The sequence below is a fragment of the Aotus nancymaae genome, unplaced genomic scaffold (genome assembly GCF_030222135.1).
Source record: "Aotus nancymaae isolate 86718 unplaced genomic scaffold, 86718_ANA_hifiasm-v0.15.2.pri h1tg000049l, whole genome shotgun sequence".
In the NCBI taxonomy this organism is placed as follows: Eukaryota; Metazoa; Chordata; class Mammalia; order Primates; family Aotidae; genus Aotus; species Aotus nancymaae.
This window is the reverse complement of record NW_026988463.1, coordinates 26,981,952-26,996,984: the sequence shown is the minus strand read 5'-3', so window position 1 is coordinate 26,996,984 and position 15,033 is coordinate 26,981,952. Positions and strand designations below refer to the sequence as shown.

The 15,033-nt window shown below is 58.0% G+C and overlaps 2 protein-coding genes across 7 annotated transcripts; one reads left to right on the top strand and one right to left on the bottom strand.

Moving 5' to 3' along the window:
* The first annotated feature begins 133 nt into the window (after positions 1-133).
* Positions 134-10,038, top strand: INO80E (INO80 complex subunit E). Of its 4 annotated transcripts, XM_012464545.3 has the most exons (8): positions 136-310; positions 467-537; positions 732-784; positions 4,674-4,752; positions 4,844-4,955; positions 5,333-5,449; positions 8,543-8,632; positions 9,164-10,038. In XM_012464545.3, exons 1-7 carry the CDS (start codon positions 230-232, stop codon positions 8,609-8,611), a joined length of 582 nt encoding a protein of 193 aa, XP_012319968.2. In that variant the 5' UTR covers positions 136-229; the 3' UTR covers positions 8,612-8,632; positions 9,164-10,038. The 4 variants fall into 4 exon arrangements, with proteins under 4 accessions (XP_012319965.3, XP_012319966.3, XP_012319968.2 ...); XM_012464542.3 differs by lacking the exon at positions 8,543-8,632 and having other exon boundaries at positions 134-310; XM_012464544.3 differs by lacking the exon at positions 8,543-8,632 and having other exon boundaries at positions 9,311-10,038.
* DOC2A (double C2 domain alpha) lies at positions 9,450-14,818 on the bottom strand. Of its 3 annotated transcripts, none has more exons than XM_012464541.1 (11): positions 14,732-14,818; positions 13,940-14,217; positions 13,466-13,545; positions 13,200-13,274; positions 13,003-13,112; positions 11,164-11,290; positions 11,003-11,062; positions 10,758-10,921; positions 10,569-10,650; positions 10,379-10,475; positions 9,450-10,297 (listed from the first exon to the last, which is right to left on the bottom strand). In XM_012464541.1, the coding sequence occupies exons 2-11, from the start codon at positions 14,202-14,204 to the stop codon at positions 10,152-10,154; spliced, it is 1,206 nt and encodes a 401-aa protein (XP_012319964.1). In that variant the 5' UTR covers positions 14,205-14,217; positions 14,732-14,818; the 3' UTR covers positions 9,450-10,151. The 3 variants fall into 3 exon arrangements, with proteins under 3 accessions (XP_012319964.1, XP_064218701.1, XP_064218700.1); XM_064362631.1 differs by lacking the exon at positions 14,732-14,818 and adding an exon at positions 14,475-14,714; XM_064362630.1 differs by lacking the exon at positions 14,732-14,818 and having other exon boundaries at positions 13,940-14,714.
* Between the last annotated feature and the right edge of the window lie 215 nt (positions 14,819-15,033).

Below are 15,033 nucleotides of genomic sequence, written 5' to 3'. Positions count from 1 at the left end.
CCATTGCAGCCACTGGCCGCCGCACTCCTTTCCCAGTATGCCCCGCAGGAGGGCGGCCCATGCGGTAACTCGCCTGGGCGCGGGGTACGCTGGGAGTTGTAGTTCCGGCGGCACAGCCTTACAGAGTCTCCGGAAGTGTAGGCGTGAGCGACGGGGCAGCGCAGGCTTGGGGCAGCGCAGGCTTTGGGTAGCGGGACTGCAGAAGCTGGGTGCCGTTCCCGGGCCGGTCATGAACGGGCCGGCGGACGGCGAAGTGGACTACAAAAAGAAATACAGGAATCTGAAGCGGAAGCTCAAGTTCCTCATCTACGTGAGTGCTGCCATGGGAAGGCTGTGGTGGGTGAGGCCTGGCGTGGACAAGATCTCAGTTTACTCAGGTGTAAAGCGGGTGGGGCGAGCGGCCGCCGGGTTCCGGGGCCCTTCACGGATGACCGTTGGCCCAGCGCCCCCCTTGCCCGTAATACAGGAGCACGAGTGCTTCCAGGAGGAGCTGAGGAAAGCGCAGAGGAAATTACTGAAGGTGTCCCGGGACAAGAGGTAAGGCACGTTATAGGGGCGGGGGGCGATGTGGTTCCTAGCGATCTACATTCGGACCCCATCCCCCAGTAGGGCCACAAGTGCATGGACTCTTTCAGGGATCCCATGGGCCAGCTGGGAGGGACAGGGGCCCAGGAGGACATTGCTTCGCTGGGAAAGCACTGTCCATCTCCCCTCTTCTGCCCTCCCCTCAGTTTCCTCCTAGACCGACTTCTGCAGTATGAGAACGTGGACGAAGACTCTTCAGGTGAGCGAGTTCTTGAAAATTTGGTGGAGGGCATGGTTCCTGGCACTTAGCAAGCTTCCTGGGCCCCGACCTTTTAGGCAGTGGTGGCTGATGGAGCCCCCAGTGGATCTTAAGTCTAGTTGCCTGCCTTCCACCTCCTGAGCACCTCTCGTGTTTTAGGCACTGTGCTTGGCACAGGCGATACTGGAGGAGCAGAGATAGATGAAGCCCTTGGTCTCTTGTAATTTATATTCTAGTTGTAAGCAAATGAAGAAATAGACTAGAATTTTAGGTCATGGCAAGGACTAGAAGGTAATGATAACAGAATTATGTGTTAATGATTATAGTAGAACAAGGGTTAACGAATTGTTTCTGCAAAGGGCCAGATGGTAAATAAGCTTTCTGCAACATACAATTTTTGAAGCAGCTACTGAGCTCTGCTGTTGTAATATAAAGCAATCATAGCCCATATTCATTCAAATAAATGAGTATGGCTATGTTTCTATACAACTTTATAGCCACTGAAATTTGAATTTTGTATTATTTTCACATGAAAAAGAATTTTTTTTCAACCATTTAACAGTTAAACAACCATTCTTAGCTTGCAGACTACACAAGCAGACAGCAGGCACTGTCTGAATAGAGAACTCAAGAAAGGCCTTTCTTGAGTTGGGACCAGATAAGAAACCAGCCTTCCAGCCTGGACAACCTAGTGAGACCCCCATATCAATTAAAAAAAAAAATTAGCCATACGTTGTGGTGCACACATGTAGTCCCAGCTACTTGGGAGGCAGAACCAGGAGGATCCCTTGCCTGAAAGGTTGAAGCTGCAGTGAGCCGTGATTATGCCAGTGTGCTCCAGCCTGGGAGACAAGGCAAGAGTGTTTCAAAAAAAATAAACCAGCCTTGTGAAGAAGTAAGCTAGAGCTGTCCTGGAGGAATAACACATTCAGGTACCCTGGGCTGGGCTTGGTTGAAGAGCAGAGGGATGAAAAAGAGCACTGTTTTCCTCCCTTTATTTGAGTATTGTCTGCATTTAACTATATTTTACATCATGACCAGGGCTCAATATACATACCTACAAAACAAAGTTTAACAAAACTCTTTTTTTTTTTTTTTTGAGATGCAGTCTCGCTCTTGTGGCCCAGGCTGGAGTGCAATGGCATGATCTCAGCTCACTGCAACCTCTACCTCCTGGGTTCAAGCAATTCTCCTGCCTCAGCCTCCCAAGTAGCTGGGATTATAGGTGCCTGCCAGTATGCCTAGCTAATTTTTCTATTTTTGGTAGAGATGGGGTTTCACCATGTTGGCCAGGCTGGTTTCAAATTCCTGTCCTTGTGATCCACCTACCTCAGCTTCCCACAGTGCTAATGATTACAGGCGTGAGCCACCGCACCCAGCCAAAACGTTTTTAAGATCACTGTACCAGTTCATCTGGATACTTTTTTTTTTTTTGCCTTAGGAAGACTTCACCCTAACTGGATACATTTTAGACTGCTTTTTTTCCCTTCTTTTTTTTTTTTTTGAGACGGAATTTCGCTCGTTACCCAGGCTGGAGTGCAATGGCGCGATCTCGGCTCACTGCAACCTCCGCCTCCTGGATTCAGGCAATTCTCCTGCCTCAGCCTCCTGAGTAGCTGGGATTACAGGCATGCGTCACCATGCCCAGCTACTTTTTTGTATTAGTAGAGACGGGGTTTCCCATGTTGACCAGGATGGTCTCGATCTCTTGACCTCGTGATCCACCCGCCTCGGCCTCCCAAAGTGCTGGGATTACAGGCTTGAGCCACCGCGCCCGGCCCTTTTCCCTTCTTTTAATGCTGGTTGCAAACCAATACATTGATTTCATGACCTCCACTAATGGATTGAGACCCACAGTTTGAAAAAGCCCTGAGCTAGCCATTTGTGGGCCTATTCCTGGGTGGGACCCTCATAGGCCACGTCACGTGGAATCACCTCTCCACAGTGCCTTGAAACATTGGTCTGAGGCAGGGGTCGGCATGTAGCAGCCAGCCAAGTTTTGGGACATAGTGTTTTGTTGGAACGCATGATACGCATTTGCTTGCTCTGGGAGTACTGAAGATGAGGTTAGGGAAATAGGCAGGGGCCCACTTAGGTAGATCATAATAGGAGGTTTGGCTCTTACTGTAGCCTCTCATCCCCTGCCTCTCCCTTCCCTAAGGGCTTCCAGTTAACGTCCTGTTTGAGGGCATTTCAGGGCTCCTGCCTCATAGGAGAGAAACCAGCATGTTCATGGCCAGAGTGGGTTGCATCTGAGAAGGAAGAGCCAGCGATGTGGGCCCCACTCCTGTCATGGAGGTTCACAGTCTGGTCAGGGAGACACAAACGATGCTCTTCAGCACAGTGTGGGGATAGCCATGACAAGTGAGAGTAGAGGGTTCCAGGAGAGCCTGCCATTGATTGGGCTTGAGGGATTCTAGAAGACTTCTAAGAGGAGGTGGCATTTAATCTGCTCCTTAAAGGGTCTGTCTGAGCAGAGGCATTGGCAACAGCTTCTATGTGTAGCAGTCGTTTGTTCAGTGAAAGATGACCCTTCTAGACAGAGGCACTGAACTAGGAAATACATTTCTTTTTTAAGGAAATAGGTCAGTGTGCTGTAAAGAATACAGTTATGGGCCAGGTGCGGTGGCTCACACCTGTAATTCCAGCACTTTGGGAGGCAGAGGCAGGTGGATCATGAGGTCAGGAGTTCAAGACCAGCCTGGCCAATATGGTGAAACCCCGTCTCTGCTAAAAATAGAAAAATTAGCTGGGCATGGTGGTGAGTGCCTGTAGTCCTGGCTACTTGGGAGGCTGAGGCAGGAGAATCACTTGAACCCGGGAGGTGGAGGTTGTGGTGAGAAGAGTACAGTTATGTTAGTTGACCAGAAATGTTGAAGCCAGATTAAGAAGCACTAAGAATTCATCGAGTTAGTGGGGGATATCATCAAGAAGGATGTGACCAGGTCGGTTTTAGGTTACTCTGGAGTTGGAGTTGGACTGTGGGTGGCAGGGTGAGGTGAGACTACTCAGCAGGTGATTTTGACATGCTGGTGGCCTGACCTGTGGCAGTTGGCGTGAGGAGTAGTAGATGAAGGGGAGGATGAGGGGTGGGTGAACAGGCCCTGGTTATGGAGAGTGGAGCTGAGGCAGGAGCTGAAGACGGCTCTGCTCAGAGGCAAGGAACGAGTGGCATCAAATAGCCAAGGAGTCACAGACCTGGGTTGGAGTTGCAGTGTCACACCTTACTTTCTGAGCCTTGGTGACCTCATGTGACAAGTGGAGGTACTGCCCTTCCCATCCTCCTTGGATGGTCTGATGACAAGGAGAGGTGGTAAATGGGAAGGAGGCTGGCACCCTGACCATGCATGGCAGGTGTGTTATGGAGGAATGAGAGCGGGAGGGAGGCTGGGGAGGCTGGAGAGGCTGTGGGGCTCCCTGGGACAGCATGGGTGTGTGTGTGCATGGACGTGCCCACCAGCTGGTGACTCAGATTCCCCCAGGGGCCCTTCTGTTAGGTTTTGGGTTTGTTTGGTTTTTTTGAGACAGGGTCTTGCTCTGTCTCCCAAGCTGGTGTACAGTGTTATGGTCACTGTTCACTGCAGCCTCGATCTCCAAGCAATTCTCCTGCCTCAGCCTACTGAGTAGCTGGGACTACAGGCACACACCACCATGCTTGTATAATTGTTTTTGTTTTTAGTAGAGATGAGGTCTCGCTAGGTTGTCTAGGCTCCTCTTGAACTCCTGGCCTCAAGCAGTCTGCCCATCTTGGCCTCTCACAGTGCTGGGATTTCAGGCGTGAGCCCTGCGCTTGGTCCTCTGGCGCCCTTCTGTAGTGTAGAGGAGGTTATACCCTTCTGGGATGGACTGGGATTCCCCCACCCCTACTGACCAGCTGTTCCTGTCACAGACTCAGATGCCACTGCATCTTCAGATAACAGCGAGACAGAGGGGACACCCAAGTTGTCTGACACTCCAGCCCCTAAGAGGTGAGAAGAAGATGCATTCCTCTCGCTGGGGAGGGTCAGGTGGACTGCCTGGGCTCCTAGCCACCTCTGACCCCTCCTGTCCTTTCTCCAGGAAGAGAAGCCCTCCGCTGGGGGGGGCCCCCTCTCCCTCCAGCCTCTCCCTGCCTCCTTCAACAGGGTTTCCCCTTCAGGCCTCCGGGGTCCCCTCCCCATACCTGAGCTCGGTGAGTTGGGGTCAGGGGTGGGAAGTGTCGAACTAAAATGCCTGGGAGTAAGGTGGCGTCATTTGGGCAGAAGGGCTGGGCCTCGGGGCAAGGCCAGCCCAACTCTGGGGACATCTGTCTGGGTGTGGCCAGCAAGTGTCCCATGGAGGGTGTGAGTGGGGGCTGCCCCCTTCTCTCTGGTGTAGGAACGGGGCCAGGCGTGACTGAGGAAAGCAGAGCCCAGGACAGCGTCCTGCTGCTGCCCCCGCTTCTGTGCTCGGGAGCCGCACTCATCACCATCTCTTTTGTTTTTCCATCCTCCTTTTGTTTGCATTTCTTCCCCTCACCCTCACCCTGTCCACTCCGCCTCCCATCTCCATCCCTACTCCCGCCCACAGCTGGCCTCCCCCCGCTACCCCCCATTCCCTTCTGACTACCTGGCCCTGCAGCTGCCCGAGCCCAGCCCCCTGAGGCCCAAGCGGGAGAAACGGCCCCGCCTGCCCCGGAAACTCAAGGTACCCTGACGTGGGGGCGCTAGGGAGGGTCAGGACGGCAGGAGGACAGCCACCTGAGGGAGGCTCAAGGCAGGGGCCTGTGAGAGAACCCTGAATGGTTGATTTGGGGCTGCAGGGGATCCAGCCATCGTTCTGCACTGAGGGGTGGACCAGAGGAGTCCTGGCTCACAGGCCCGTGTGAAGACAAATCAGGGCAGAACCAGCCTTGGGGGACCCCGTGTGTCAATGCCGGGGGTCTGCCCTTTCACAGCTGCAGCATAGCAGGGCCAGGCTCATTTTCCCAGGTGGGCATGTTCTGTGATGCCCAGCAGCCCCAGGGGGCAGGATTATGGGATCTGGAGTCAAGTCAAGACTGCCCATTAGAAACCACGTGACCTTGAGCAGGTCTCTGCTACCCTCTAGGCCTCCTAGACTTGGCACCTGTAGGGCGAGTGGTCCCACTTGATGTGACCAACAAGCGCCCCTGGAGTGCCTCCCATGGGCCAGGTACTGTCCCGGCTGCGGCAGACACATGGCAGTGAACAAAGCCTACCAGTCCCTGCCCTCATGGAGCTCACGTTCTAGCAAGATAGGCAGAAAACATACCAGAAAAATAGGTACCTGTAGAGAAGAACAGAGTGAGGTACAAAGCGTGGGGACCCCCGGGGACAAAGCTGACACTTTGGGCCCTACAGTCTGGGATGTTCTTTGATCAGAGACACAGGAAATGATAGCAAGCCGTGTCGCTCCTGGGCCGTGTTTCAGTCGGGCAGAGACCCTGGGAGGGTGCGAGCTGGGCTTGTTGCAGGATCTGGAAGGAGTCTGTGTCAGGGAGGAAAGTCAGCAGGGACGTGGGTCCTGGAGCAGGTCAGAGGCAGGAGCTCCTGAGGTGCCACTGGGCAGGCTTCGCTGTGAATTAAGCCTTGGGGAGGGCAGTTCCCTGGCGGGGCGCAGGATGCAGGCATGGAGGAGAGTCTGATCTCATTGCATCTTAACTAAATTTCGGACACCAGTGGCCAAATTTCAGACACCAGTGGGTGAGCGGTGGGGTCAGTTGGGATGGGAGTGAGGAGGCCACCTCGGTAAACCAGGCAGAGGGTCCAGAGGGCTGCAGACCCATTTCAGAGAATGAGCCTTGGGAGTTCCTGGAGGACCCGGTGTGGGCTGTGTAGGAGAGAGGCCAGGATGCCTGCAGGGCTGTAGCCTGAGTATGAGTGGAGTCACCCTCCCTCAAGATGGGAGGGCTGTGGGAGCACAGGCTTAGAGGGAAGCTGAGTCAGGCCGCAGACGCATCAGGTGCCATCTGGAAGGCAGCTAGACAGCGGCCTGTGAGGGGCTGCGCATTTGGAAGCCGCCAGGCTGGTGGTAGATGCAAGCCTTAGGAGAGATGGGGATGGGCTGAGGGGCCAAGCTGAGTGGGGACCAGCTGGGCAGCTCTCAGGGTTCTGGAGCCAGAAGCAGAATGAGAGGCTGCATTTGCGGTGGTCTGGAGTGCAGGATCTGGAGCTCAAATCCCAACTCTACCCTTTTCTCTGTGTGACCTTGGACCTGTGAGACTTCACCTCTTGAGCCTGAGAAGCAGAGGTGACAGTACTGGCCCTGGTTCTTAGCAGGAGGGTGGCGTGGCATAGGGGGGCACTTTGAGGCTTTCCGGCTGGGCGTTGAGTCCTAAAGTGGAGTCTCGTCCTAGAGCAAAGTTCTGGACGTTCTGGAGAGAAGGTTTGGGAGGGCAGCTCAGGGCCACGGCTGTGCAGGGAGGCAGGGAGAAGCCAGGAAAGGCCTCAGCGAGGAGAACGTGTGAGCCCTGGGTGAGTGGATTTGGATATTCCCAGCTGAGGCTGTGGTGGGAAGGGAGACAGGCACAGTGAAAGTGCAGCCGGGGCCGGAGCAGGAGCGGTAAGAGACACGACATTAGCAAGATGAACCGGGTGGGGCGGGGTCACGGAAGGCCTAGATGCCCGTCTGAAATGGGAGTTTGCCTGTGACTGTCAGGGGAGTGGGGGTCCCTGAAGGATCTGGGGGACTTGGTGTGAGGAGATAGAAGGAAGGGAGTTAAAGCAGAGGAGGGACAGCTGTGAAGACAGAAGCAGGTTGGTTCTGTCAGGCCTAAGTCGGACTTGGCCGGGTTTGAGTCCCAGCTCTTCCAGTACTCACCGTGCGACCTCGGCGTGTCATTTCACGCCTGGAGCCACAGCTCTCTTCTCCGTTCACTAGCGTCATTGTGCAGAGAAAGTGAGTGAAGGGATGAAAAGCGCTGGCCCCGTGCCTGGCCCTTAGTAAGCCACAGAGAATTGTGAGCTGCTGCCAGTCAGGCTGAGGACGCCACTGAGGAAGTCCAGGCCAGGGTGGGACGTGCTGCGCACAGCGGGGAAGGAGAGGTGGTGGGCAGAGGAGGGGACGGTCCTCCTGCAGCAGCCTTTCCAGTCGAGCACGCACGCCTGCTCCTATGTGTACATGAGGGGGCCTGGGACGGGACGAGGGGGTGCTGTTCAGAGCAGGGCCCCCATCTGTTGTCCATCCTGCCAGCCTCCTGTATCCTGAGGCCTGACCCACCCTGGCTCTCATGCCACCCCAGGAGCAGAGGTGAGGGTGGGGACTCCTTAGGAAGCAAAGAAGAGGCCACAGGGCCAAATGTGACACTCAGAAGGGCCACTGGAGACCACGCATGGCATTTCCTGCCAGCCCACCCAGCACCTAGCCCAGGGCGAGACTGGACCTGCCCCTCAGGACTCAGCAGGACTGTGCCTCAGCACCTCCATGTCTACGCCAGGCTCAGCCTCCTCTGCTGGCACCTGACCTCTTCCCACTCCCCAGCATGCTGAAGCTGGGAAGGCATTAACAGAAACCACCTGGCACACAGCAGGTGCCCAGTTTGTGCCCACAGACAAAGCATGGGGACTGCAGAGGAGACCCATAGAGCTCTCTGGGGAGGGTCTGTGAGGACCTGGCAGTGGGGGGCTGGAGAGTTGGGCAGGTCACATCCCAGCCTCAGAGGACAAAGGACTTCTGACAAATAGAGCAGGCCAGGTGGAGGGGCCACCTGTCATCTGGCAGGTGGCACTCCCGTCCCGAGGCCCCGAGTGGTGCGGTGACGCGCTCAGGTCTGTGTTTTAGAGCGTGCACTCTGGCTGCAGTGCGGAGGAGCTGGATCTGGGAGAGGCTGCAGGCAGGGAGTCCAGTTAGGAGGCTGGGACCGCAGCCCAGGTGAGCCGAGAGGAGGGCTGGGCCTAGGCCATGGCTGCGGGGATCCCGAGGAGGGGCCCATCCAAGACATGAGAGAAGCTTCTGGGGGGCAGAGAAGCCGCCAGGGCTCCAGGCTCAGGCAGCTTGTGATACCCTCCACTGAACCAGTGAGTCCCGCAGAAGAGGTGAAGAGGAGGAGGAGGGAGAAGAAGCCGGTGGCGGCAGGTGGCACCTTCGGGACCCAGCAGCAGGCAGGCAGGCACTCCAGGCCGACTCTGCCTCTGGCTTAACCCGCCTCAGGGCAGCCCAGGCGCCTCCCTAGAGAGGACAGGGCCGGGCCTTTCCCTCCCGGTTTCCTGTGAGACACCCCCATCCCCTCATCTCACGTCCATCACCACCCCCAGGCACTTGCTGCTTTAAGACTCATGAGGGGCTGAGGGTGGGCAGGCCCTGAGTGCAGCATTGGCTGGCCTGGCTGGGGGCAGGGCCCGGTCCCCTGAGGCCCCAGTGCCTCCCTGACTAGCCCCCCCCTGTTTCTTCCCCCTGCTGCAGATGGCGGTGGGACCCCCTGACTGCCCTGTGGGAGGGCCGCTGACCTTCCCTGGCCGGGGTTCTGGGGCCGGGGTCGGGACAGCCCTGACCCCCCTCCCGCCCCCCAAGATGCCCCCCCCCACGATCCTGAGCACAGTCCCTCGGCAGATGTTCAGCGACGCAGGTAGCGGGGACGATGCCCTAGATGGGGACGACGACCTGGTGATCGACATCCCGGAATGACTGCGACGTTGCACCGCGCCCTCCGCAGCCCCACCCGGTGCCTCCCTGTGCAGCACACACGAGCCCAGCTTCCCGGAGGTGTTTATTGATACCCAGCTGCCATGCTCCGGCTACTGACACAACCAGAAAAGGCGTAAACATGCACGGGTGTCCCCCAGGAGGGTGGCAGGGGCCCTGCCTTTAAACCCTGGCCCCATCCAGGGGACAGTTAAATGAGTGGCTGGGAGCATCTGCCACCTGCTGGAGAGGCAGAGACCCTGTGATCGCCACCCCTTTAAAAGGGCAGCTGTATGGGGCTAGGTTTTTTAATGAAGTTTCTGTATTAAAGGAGTGACTCTGGGTTGATTTTTTTTGTCCTTTTCTTTCTTTCTTTCTTTTTTTTTTTTTTTTGAGACATTCTCCTCCTCTGAACCTCCCCTAATCCGACCCCTCCCTGTGGGGGGAGAGGGACGGGGCAGCGTGGAGAGGCAGGAGTGAGGAGCTCAAGGGCCTGGGGCCGGGCTCTGAGCACTGCCCGGGTATGCAGAGAGAATGGGGTGTTTGCATATTTGCAGGGACTAGCGAGTCAGGCAGGAGGTTTGCATATGTGAATATAGAACTCCACAGCCCCTCACGAGCAGACAGACCCGGGTCACTGAGACTCACAAAAATAAGACAGGTAGTGCAGGGTGGGGGCAGCCCACCCCGTGTAAACGTGCAACACACTCGTGCGAAGTTTGGGTACTGGGCCCGGCCCGATGGGCCTGTGCAGGGCACTGCTGTCCACTCAGGCTGAGGACAGAGCACCGGCCGCAGGGGGCAGCTCGCTGGTCAGGGTGTGCCAGCGCTCCAGGGCTGCGTCCGGCTGCTGCAGGCAGTCGCTCCAGTGCTTACGGGCCTCGCCTCGGGCACCTGGCCCAAGGGACACGCCACCTGGGGGAGCAAGTGGTAGAGTCAGGGCCACCTCCCTGGCACTCACCCTCCCCCGGCACCCACAGCCAGCTCATCCCTCACCGATGAAGTCATTGGATTTGCCAATGTCATAGTCCCAGACAGTGACTTCCAGGGTCTTGGTGGCCAGAGTGGAGAGCTCTATCTCGTAGAAAAACTCCTGGGGACAAGGCCGGCCGCCCATTCGTGAGCTGACTCCTCAGCCCCCCAGCCCCTCCCTGGCCTGCCTCTGCGTCCAGTCCCACCCGGGTACCTCGTTAAATTCTGGGTTGAGAGTCTTCTTCTTCACACACGTCTTATGCTTGGATTTCTTGTCCACATCAGGCCTCAGGTACCTGGGGGTGTGTTGGAGAGAGAGGAACCGAGGGGTCAGGGATAGGCCATGCCCGATTCGGGCAGGGGCAGTCTCCCTGGGGAGGAGAGGCTCAGTGCAGGGGCTCACGTCTTGACGTAGGGGTCCGAGTAACCGTTGACGTCCATGGCAGCCAGGTGGGCGCAGCGCAAGATGCCTACCAGCAGTCCCCGGCGCCGAGAGCTGTAGCTGAGACTCAGCAGGATACGGCCACGCTCCTCCAGCAGCCCCGGCCCCTGCTCTGCCTGCTCCAGCTGCAGGCACAGACGCAGGGTCAGCCTGGGTCCCCACCGCCTCCCACCCACATGCATCCCTGTCCCTGTGAGGTGCCTCACCTCCTTCAGGTAACAGGAGATGCCCCTCAGCGCTGCCGACATGGAAGAAGGGGACGCCAGCTGAGGGGGCAAAGAGAAGGTTCTGGAACCCTGGCCTCCCCTCCAGCACTCCGGCAGGGCCCCCTCCTCTGGCACCCCTGCAGCCCGCCCCCCACACAGACCGGGACCTGGCGCTCGAGGCAGATGTTAAAATGCTTCTTCTGCGAAGGCTTGAGGCGGCGGAGTGGCACGCGGATCTCCCCAATAAACTCATTGTGGCTCAGCTTGTCCTCGTCACACACGGCAATCCTGGGGGAGAACTGCAGTGTCAGGGCCCTGGGGGTACCTGAGCCCCGTTCCAGCCTGGAGGAAGGGCCTCGGACCAGCACAGCTCTGCCCTAAACACTCTGTCACATCTGGAAGATGGGCTGGCACTTGAGAAGGACAAGCAGATTTGCCCGGTCCTCTGTCCCTCCCTCAGCAGCCACCCAGCTGTCCCTGGTCCCTCAGGAGCTGCTCAGCCTCTGCGGGAAGCCCACAGAAATCTTGGAGCACCGCTCACTGCCTCCATTCAGGGCCTGGGGGCAGAAGCCAAACACCAAGGTAGATGTGACCACAGACACAGGCCATGAGATCTAGAAGGACCTTGGAGCCTTGGGCAGCCAGACGAGGATCCCATGGCTCCTCAGGACCCCCGTCCTTTTCCTGCATGCAGCACAGAGCCAGCCCCGCAGGGATTCATGAGCCCAGCGACTAAGAAATGACTGTTCTCCGGCCACCCATCCTCCCACAGCACCTGCTCTGCCTCTGCTGTGACCCACTGCCACATCGGCCATCTGTGGCATGGAGGGCAGGCAGATCCCAGCCCTGCCACTTCTGAGCCACCTGTGTGACCTGGGGCAAGTCACTTAATCTCCCTATGCCTCAATTCCCATCTGTAAAATGGAGAGAATTAAGGGAAAGAAGGAAAGGTGAAAATGCTTAGTCCAGGCTGGGCACTGGGGAGTGCTCGGTCATTTTAAGGTTCATTCTGGTTTGGGCCTCTGGCCTCCCCTCCATTCCACCCACATACCCGACACCAAGGTGGCCTCTCTGCCACACAGCCCTGACCATCAGGGAAGGGTCCCGGCTGCAGATCCAAGCACAAAGGCAGAGGTCTCTCTGGAGCCTGGGTTTCGCTGCCCACCGCCTGACTTGAGGGAATACTCTCCCCACATCTCCATCTCCTGGGATGATGGAGTAACTTCCCTGTCCCTCAAGACTTCACTCCTTAGAGATTTTAAGGGAACTCAGGGCACAGAAGGGGCAGACCAACGCTGCAGGGTTCTGAGAAGGGGTCTCAGCGACCCAGGAACACTTTCAGGAGTGGGCAGAGCTTGGACTGAGCCCCAGATGAGTGGAATTTAGGCTAGCCAGGAGGAGCTTTCCAGATAAAAAAACAGAACAGGAAAAGTTCAGGAGTTGTGAAACTGGCCAGTTGGGAGTCCTCTGTTTGAGAGGTAGGAAATACTTGTTTTTGTTTTGTTTTGTTTTGTTTTGTTTTTGAGAGTGTCTCGCTCTGTCACCCAGGCTGAAGTGCAGTGGTATGATCTCTGGTTACTGCAACCTCCACTTCCTGGGTTCAAGCAGTCCTCCTGCCTCAGCCTCCCAAGTAGCTGGGATTACAGACACATGCCACCTTGCCAGCTAACTTTTATGTTTTTAGTAGAGACGGGGTTTCACCATGTTGGCCAGGCTAGTCTCAACTCCTGACCTCAAGTGATCGGCCCACCTTGGCCTCCCAAAGTGCTGGGATTACAGGTGGGGCTGCTACGCCCTGCCTGCAGGAGATATTTGGGGGGCAGGAATGGCAGGGAAATATTTTGGCCTGCTGCCAAAGGGGATAGGGAGCCACTGATGGTTCTAGAGCATCAGAGAGATTGGGGCTTAATGGGATATAGATCAACCAGCAGTTACAATGACAGCTGTCACCGAGCTGCTGCTGGGTCTGGATCCTGGGTGGCAGGGAGGGGGGCCCTCACCTGAGAACCTTGTGTGTGATGTCGTCATCCGTGATCCCACTGTACGTCAAGTCCTCATTCCACACAGGATTCAGTGTGTTCCTCTGAGTCTTCGTTTTTAGCTTATTGGCCTGGGGCGTGGGGATAAATACCTGTCCTCCAGCCACAGGGCAGCTGAAGGCATGGGCAGCGGACTGGGAGGGAGAGGAAGCTATTACCTTACAGGCTCCAGGCAGCAGGTGCAGCTTGACATAGGGGTCTGCGAGGCCATTGAAATCCATGGGCTTGAGGCCCTGGAGCAGAGGGGAGGGGAGAGGGCTGGAGGCTCCCAGCACCTCTCTCCCTCCCTCTTGTGGAGCTGGACCCTGGAGGGGCCCAGAAGGAGGGTGCAGGGGTGAGAGGAAGGAACAGGCCTGGGAAGGGAGAGATGGAAACCCACCCCTATGGGGGCCGCACGTGGGCTTAGGAGGCAGGGAGTGCCCACCTTGGCCCTGAGGATGCTACAGTGCAGAGTGCAAGAGGCCCGGTCATAGAGAAGGTCAAACTCCAGCGTGCCCAGGGCGGCTGGAGAGAGAGGAAAGGCAGCGTGGGTCTGTTTGGAGACAAGTGCGTGCGAGAGGCCGGCAGGTGGGCACTGGCTGCGTGTGTCTCCCTCTCTGCCCACCTGTGAGTGTGTGTGCAAGAGGCTGAGTGGGCCCGTGCGTGTGTGCGTCTGGGTCCCTGGCTCAACCGCAACTGGGGCTGTGTGGGTGGTGGAGTGTCTCAGCAGAAATATTGAATATTGAGCCTTGCCGAAGCTGTAATCTGCACGCCGACTGCAGCTGTGTCGGCCGTCCCCGCCACCACCCCCACTGCCCTCCTCCCCTACATGCACACCAAGCAGGGCTCATCCCCCCACCCCTCACAGCAAGCCTGGAGACCCCCACCAGCATGTGGGGCCTCCAAGCCCCAGACTCACTGCCATCATCCGAGTCATAGCCGTCCACCTCTGCACCATCCTCAGGCGTGGTGGCCCCAAGGAGGGCTGCAGAGGGCGCCAGAGCCAGGGGGGCCAGATGGGCGGGGGCCTCCCCACCGCCCCCGCCGCCCCCTTCAGGTCCTGGTCCCCGGCGGGGGAAGTAGTCAGAGATCTGGCGGATGGGCCGGATGGGCCCGGGGCACACGTTGATGGCCATGTGCTCCTGGATGTTGATGGTCATGCGGTCGCCCCTGCGGCCCCTCATGCAGCACCCCTGGCTGGGGGAGGCCGTGTGAGCCAATGAGCCCAGGGCCAACTCCTCATACCTAACCGTCCTGGCTGAGAGCCAAGCAACAGCCTCCTGGGTCTGTGGGGCCCTCACTGGCCTCCCTTCCTAGGTCGAGGGAGAGGGTGGCCTGTGCCAGCTGGTGGCAGGCGGGAGGCCTGGGCCCTGCAGACCCCAGGCCGGCTCCACAGGAGCTGGGCTGCCAACCCACTCCCCTCAGAGATCGAGGCTGCACCACCCCGTCCTCACCCAGCCACTTCTAGGTTGTCCCTGTATCATCTTGCCAGCTCCTTCCTCTCCTCCCGGGCTCCCATCTGCTCCTAAGCCTGCCGGTCCCTCAAGGGGCCCTGCAGGGCCCCGCCTCTGTTTCTCGGAGGCTCTGTCCTCCTCTGCAGCAGGCGCTGGTCTGGTCAGGGTATCACCCACCCCTCTAAGCTCCCACTCCCCACTGTTCCTTCATTCAGCCCCAGGACCTGTCTGCCTGCCTGGTTCCCCCGCGCGCTCACCGCAGTCCACGGTGGAGACCCCAGCCTCAGATGCCACCTCAGGCTCCCCCGTAGAGCACACAGGCTGGCACGCTCCCCCGCACCTTCACGCCCCCGGCCTGCCCAGCCCCCTGCACCTGTCTCTGCCTCCAACAGGTGCCCAGGCACTGGGGGAACGGCGGGCGCAGGCTGGGCGGCGGCGGCCGGCGATCCCCAGGGCGGCGGGCGAGGAAAGCGCGGAGTCCGGCGGTGTGAGCCGACAGGGAAGGAGAGCCGAGAAAGTGAGGGGAGGTGGGGGTGAGCGAGGTGGAGGCGAGGATGCA

What these genes read in the sequence shown, in the direction of transcription:
- INO80E (XM_012464542.3), top strand. Translation starts at nt 230, where the DNA reads ATGAACGGGCCGGCGGACGGCGAAGTGGACTACAAAAAGAAATACAGG. An exon ending in CGTGGACGAAGACTCTTCAG is followed by an intron (nt 785 to 4,673) that starts GTGAGCGAGTTC and finishes TTCCTGTCACAG; the next exon opens with ACTCAGATGCCACTGCATCT. An exon ending in GCCTGCCCCGGAAACTCAAG is followed by an intron (nt 5,450 to 9,163) that starts GTACCCTGACGT and finishes CCCCTGCTGCAG; the next exon opens with ATGGCGGTGGGACCCCCTGA.
- DOC2A (XM_012464541.1), bottom strand. Translation starts at nt 14,204, where the DNA reads ATGAGGGGCCGCAGGGGCGACCGCATGACCATCAACATCCAGGAGCAC. An exon ending in ATCACACACAAGGTTCTCAG is followed by an intron (nt 11,291 to 13,002) that starts GTGAGGGCCCCC and finishes GTTCTCCCCCAG; the next exon opens with GATTGCCGTGTGTGACGAGG. An exon ending in TCTCCTGTTACCTGAAGGAG is followed by an intron (nt 10,922 to 11,002) that starts GTGAGGCACCTC and finishes CTGTGCCTGCAG; the next exon opens with CTGGAGCAGGCAGAGCAGGG.